The sequence below is a fragment of the Phallusia mammillata genome, chromosome 6 (genome assembly GCF_965637545.1).
Source record: "Phallusia mammillata chromosome 6, kaPhaMamm4.hap1.1, whole genome shotgun sequence".
Taxonomy (NCBI): Eukaryota; Metazoa; Chordata; class Ascidiacea; order Phlebobranchia; family Ascidiidae; genus Phallusia; species Phallusia mammillata.
This window is the reverse complement of record NC_137257.1, coordinates 6,904,620-6,910,908: the sequence shown is the minus strand read 5'-3', so window position 1 is coordinate 6,910,908 and position 6,289 is coordinate 6,904,620. Positions and strand designations below refer to the sequence as shown.

The following is a 6,289-nucleotide window of genomic DNA, read 5'->3' as shown; positions in this document are numbered from 1 at the left end:
GGCGTGAAACCGAATACAGCGGTTTGTACGTTGGTTCTTTGTTAAGTGTAGTGTGTACGTTTGCGTGCCTAAACTGAGTGAACGAGGAATACTATGGTCGAAAGAAGTCACAAAATTAATTGAACTTTGGAGTGCGGAGGAGGTTCAGCTCATGATTTCAACGGTAAAGAGCCATAAGGAAGTGTTTAAAAAAATGCATTGGGTCTACCCAGCAGGGATGCACTTTCCCGTAAAAAAAGATGCAACGACTTCGCCGGGACTATTTACAAAATGGACAAATTCATATCTGAAGTACATAATGGAAGTGAAAGAATGGATACCATGCAGAATCTTAAAGTAAACAGGAGAAACAAGTCAATGTTGTGTTTAATTTTGTGGACAGCCAAAGGACAAGCCTTGTGCGTTCTATGAAGTTGCGCTCGGTCTTGCAAAAGGAAGAAAGTCATTTCGTGAAGGGGAATTACTTAAATATTAAAGAATGTGCGACAAAAATGGCCGAGGTCTTTGGTGAAAAAAGAGGAGTAGAGAATTTTAAAACGGTATCTTTATCCTATTAGACATTAGCAAAGAGAACTGCTAATTTAAGTGAACATATTCCTTGTGAACTAAAGATGCTAATGAGCAAGTGTAGCTATTTTTCACTTGTTTTGGATGACAGCACTGATGTGACCGCTTTCAGCCAGCTCATGATATTTGCTCGACTAGTTGACCAGATTTTTTTCTGTTTCTGAAGAATTGCTTAAGATCAAGCCATTAGTATGTGGTACAAAGGGTTCAGACATATACGGGGCTTTGAGCTCAGTTGTTTCCGAGTACGGAGGATTTGAAAAATGTTCGTGTGTTGTAACGGATAGCGCAAAGGCAATGGTGGGAAGTAGAATTTGTCTTGTTGGATTGCTAGGAAAATGGAATAAACTGCATAACACTGTGTGGTTAATTTATTAAGAGGTGGAAATAAAGCCCAACGACTTCGAAAAATTTATGTCATTTTTGGAAGAACTGGATGCTGAATTTAGTGACTTGCCTTTGTATACAAAGTAACAGATGTCTAAGTGCAGGCAAGGTGCTGAAACACTTCTGTAGACAGGGGGGTACGAGCGCTAAAAAGGTTAAGAAACAATGCAGTAGATACATTTGTCGCAAAGTCATCTGACAAATTACTGGAGCTTCGTTCCCCGTTTTATGTCCGATTTAGAAATCAATTAAATGACCTGTTAAAATTGTCCACTAATTACATGCCTACTGAAACAAAAAAATGTTTACTACAATTCCGAACTTTGCGATCGAGTACTTGAAATCGTGTTAAGTAGAATTTGTGCCACATCCAAGAATATGCTTGAAGATTTGTCCCGACATTTACACGGCCGAACAGAAACTTGCATACAAAAATTATGCAAAACATTGCAACATGTTAAATCTGTGTCATCACCAAAACGATGTTGCGTAATAATCAAACTGAAGGAGAGCTAAAATCAAACGAGCTAGTCTCGACTTCGGTTGTAGATTTTCATTTATTTTGTCCAGGGAATACAATTGTTTCAAAATCTGGTCAGAAGCTTTTTGATTTTATTTGGCATCACATCCCCTTCACCCGCATTTTCGACATCGCACTGTCAGTCATTGTTCATTGTGTATCAAGCCCAGTGGTAAAACATACAACGCTTTAACCGAAAATGCTGCGAATTCTCACTCCGACTCTTCACTCAGCTGTCTAACGGATTTATTGTGGATTGTTATGTTGCGAGAACAGTTCGATTGTGTAACATTATTTGTCCGGGTAAATTTGGAAGTGTTATAGCCGCGGAAGTTTTAGGGGGCAAGAAATTTCGAAATTTACGTAAAGCTTTGCAAGGAATGTTTTGTAACAAAGCGATTTGTGAGAATATTTTTATTCCGGTGTTGTAAAACGGTCATTTTGTTGTGTTGTGGGTAAATAGAAACAATAAAGAAATGATACACTCTGGAAAATTGGGATCACCGTTTAGAAAAAAATGGTTGAAGATCACTTTATTCCTTTACTTAGGTCTTAGTACGTATTTAAAGAGCAAAGTACATTTAAAAATGACACCGTCGTAACACAACAGGATCATTCAAGTTGTGGTTTGTGTGTTTGTCACACGGTCGACGAAATTGCAGCAAATATTTTACAAATTCCTCATTTACCTTTCGACCCAATGAGATACAGTATTTGGCTGGTCAACGCGTTAGTTCAAGAACCGTTTAGTTTAAATACACAAATTAAAGCACTTTTGGAAAAAGAAAACTTGGTTGTATGTGGTTTACCTAATAAATTTACAATTGCTGGATTAGTTCCGTTTTACAGGCTGTGATGTCCCTGTTTGTTGATGCGCCTACTTTTTCAAATTTTACGTCACATTGTACTTGCAACCGGTTTGTGACATTTGTACACATTTAAATTGGACTCTTGGGCAACACCAGGATGCAAGCGAATTTATAATGCTGTGTGATTTTACCGCTTTTTTGAATACTTTTTTCGGGTACAAGTAACAAAACATTGTAAGACTTGCGGCAATGTCGTGAAATCTGCACATGAGTAGTCTGTCTTGGCATTGCCGATGTTTGAAAGCATTTCAGACAAATGCAATCTTAAACCATATTGTGATGCTGAGTTGTTAAGCGTTATTTCTGGTAATTGTTCAGTTTGTAACGAGGACGCAAAACAGAAAATAAGTTTACATGTTATAACCGCTTCTGATATTGTATGTATTGTGTTGCACAGAAACGTAGGTGGTTCGAAGAGTTGCAAGCGTGCAATACCCGGTCGATTGTTGTCATTTTGCTCTGATACGCAAAAGGTCACGTACGCTTTAGCGTCAGTTGTGGTTCATGTTGGTTTGGATGTTGATTCTGTGGTCATTACGTCGCTTACAAATTTAATAAATGCGGTACAAAGGACGTGGACGGATTGTCAGAATAACGGTTTAACTGGAAGTTCCATTTTTTACTATAAAAAAATTAAAACCGGATATTATTACTACCTCTGTTGCTTCACCGCAACTAGCAAAGGTATTTTGCAAAAGCGTCGTCGAATTGACCAATATGCCAATAAACCTTTGGAACGAATTATTCACAAGGACACTGATTTGGAGCTAAAAGGTATTCAAATTTCTGGTCTTCACAGTTTTCCGGACAAAAAAATAGGTTATGAATGTTCTAATTTCCACAACAACCGAACAGCCCCGAAGCAGACCGGATTGTTATCGCTTATGTTTATTTAGCAAGTTATACAGACAGCGTTTGAGAAGTCAAAATGCACAGATTAAAATAAACAATACCAGTTTGACTCCAAATTGCATGACAGATTTATTGCGATTTATTGACATTACTTTTGCGACCTTCTGTGACAACGCAACTAATTGGAGATCAAGTCATTCAGCAAACGTTCCAGGTAAGACGCATAAGATCTCAGTTTGTTGTTGAGCACTCCATACTCGACAAGTTGCACACCAAAAATTTAGACGTTAATTTTTTTTCACTCGTGTTTTAAATATGGAAGCAATCACATATTTTGTGATGAAAACTGACAGTTTGAAATACCACGATGCTAGCATTAAAATTGCCCCACCGACTATTTAGGACGCCCAGAAAAAGATCTAGACTGCTTTGGCACAAATGTTCTTTACATCACCAACAAACACGTAATGTTAAATATTGTGTCTTGGTTTCTTCTGTTTGTAATTAGTTTTTTTGCCTTATTTTGTAATGGTCAAAATGAGGATTTTATCTGTAAAATAAAACCACTACGATTGCCGGAACCTTGACCTGGTGTAGTGGCTTACAACCAATACCGGCTAAGTAACGTTGGAATCAAAGAACTCTACCTCTAGGCAAAAGAAATGTTCAAAACTTTTTGCTTTAAAAAAGGTTCGGAATGTAACAGATGGGCGGCCTGTATGAACAAGTACCGGTTAAAGTCATTTCGTTGGCAAATACTATTTGAAACCAGAAATGGGACTTTACAAGCTAAAACTTCTTGCTCTAACGTACATCTGTGCCAGTTTATAGAAAAAATGTCTTTTTATTTGTTTCGTAACGTTAGACTATATACCAGGGGTGGGCAAACTTTTCAGTGCAAGGGCCGCATTCAAAATTTCACAATTGTAACAGGCCGCACACTATATTAACCCAAAATAAATAACACCGCTATCTAAACTAGACAAAATAAAAAGGGGTTTAAAGAAAGAATGCAGTTAGTTTTTATTAAATAACGTTTTAAAGAATTATGCATCTGGCTGGCAGCAGTCATCAACCAGTTTGTCAAAATTAGGCGTCAAGTTGCTTGTGCTATTTCTCAACACTAAGCCCGTTTACATGACGACTTAATGCGCATTCATTCGGATTCGCTTCTCTCGTTTTGAAATTTTAGAAAAAGGCAATGCGAATTGAACCTGTCGAATGTTCAATGCTCGTATTGGTTGGTTTTAGCGATGCGCGTTGAGCTAGTAGGCTGCTGGCAACGAAGGCTGAGTTGGTAAAGGCTGCTGGTGGAGGGCTACTAGTCTAGCTGTTGCTAGCACGTGTTGTCATATACCTGTAAAACACTACTTATAACTACAGTTTAGAATGGATAATAAAAGACTTAGGCGGGGTTCTTGGAGCATCTCAGAATGTTCCCTTTTGGTCCAGCTAATTAATGGAAAAAAATAGACGGAAAAACACAACGAAATTAGCAGATCTTTTTACAGTTGGAAAAGGAATTTCGGGAACGTGGAATGAGGTATGATTGGTATATATTTTGCACTCATGGTATTAGTTTGTAGTGACCAGTTAGACTTACTTTTGGTGTGCAGGAAACAAATCAGAAACAAGTGGAAAAACCTGAAGGCTCAATACTTTCAGGTGTATAAAGAGAGTTTGAAGTCAGGCGCAGGTGCCATTAATTCTATTTGAATAAGGTGAATAAGGTGTAAATACAAGTACATGAATAATACATTTGTAATAAAGTGAATAACATTTGTAAATCTGCACAATGTCACCAACAACACCGAAGAAAAATGCAAGCTCTAGTAATGTGTCAGCTAAAATGGATGCAATTCTTTGCCAAATCAACCAGAATAAAGAAGAAATGGCCATTAAATTGAACTCTGTTTTGGCTGAGCTGCAGACCATTAAAAAAAGCCAAACATTTTTATCAAATAAATACGATTTTATAGAAAAAAAACTACTTGGCACTGAACAAGAATTAAAAACAATTAAAAAAAAAAACTTACAATTGAAAGAAGAAATGAAACAACTGAAAGAAGATGTGGAAGCATGCAAAAATGAAGCAAATACTTTGGAGCAATACAGCAGACGCGAATGTCTGGAAATAAAAGGTATACCACAAACCACCAATGAATGTACTGATGAAATCGTTGTTGCAGTTGCTAAACAACTTGGTGTCACAATTAAAAAAGAAAACATAAGCATCTCCCACAGACTTGGTTCATTGCAAAATCAACAACACAGCAAGCAGTACACACCAATAATCGTGAAGTTTACAAGCAGAAAAGTTAGAGATGAAATTTATAATAATCGGTCCAAATTGTTCAAAACAAGGGTCTCCGAGGAAAATTCACACCAGTCACCAATATATATTAATGAAAGTCTTACAAGAGCAAACAAAAAAATGTTTTATCAATGTCTACAATTCAAACGACAAAATAACTACAAGTTCATTTGGACAAGAAACGGCACCATTCTGTTAAAGAAGGATGAAACATCTTCCACAATTGCTATCCACAATGAAGGAGATATGAAGAAAAACAGCATTCCCATATCATCATAACTGTTGTAGCACTTCAACTGGCAATCCGATCTGTATGTATTCTTTTTTGTTTTTTAAACCTCACATTGTCTTGATTTGTATGCACCTGTTAAAAGATCCGGTATTATCATTTCATCATTTGCACAATGCATCACACAGTAATTTCGAGCAAGATACCCCAATAAAATGATGACCAATGTCAAAGAATCAAAGTATTTTGACATTAAAGAGTTTAAAACATTGATACACAACACTACCATAAATGACTTAACATTACTTCAGTTCAATGTTAGAAGTCTTGCACACAATTTACACACTTTGGAAGAATTTTTACATACAATTGATTTTGAGCCTCACATAATTGCAATTACAGAAACAAAGTTACATGCAAACAGTACAAGCAACATTTCCTTAAGTGGGTATACCTTTTTACATGCTGATTCACCGACAAATGCAGGAGGTGTTGGAATGTACATCCAAAATTCTTTGCAACACCAGGTTACAACTCAATACAATTTTCAA

At 36.8% G+C, this 6,289-nt stretch overlaps 1 protein-coding gene across 1 annotated transcript; it reads left to right on the top strand.

Moving 5' to 3' along the window:
• The first annotated feature begins 5,245 nt into the window (after positions 1 to 5,245).
• On the top strand, positions 5,246 to 5,788 carry LOC145234146 (uncharacterized). Its single transcript, XM_080098915.1, has one exon. The coding sequence runs from the start codon at positions 5,246 to 5,248 to the stop codon at positions 5,786 to 5,788; it is 543 nt and encodes a 180-aa protein (XP_079955041.1).
• Positions 5,789 to 6,289: the final 501 nt, after the last annotated feature.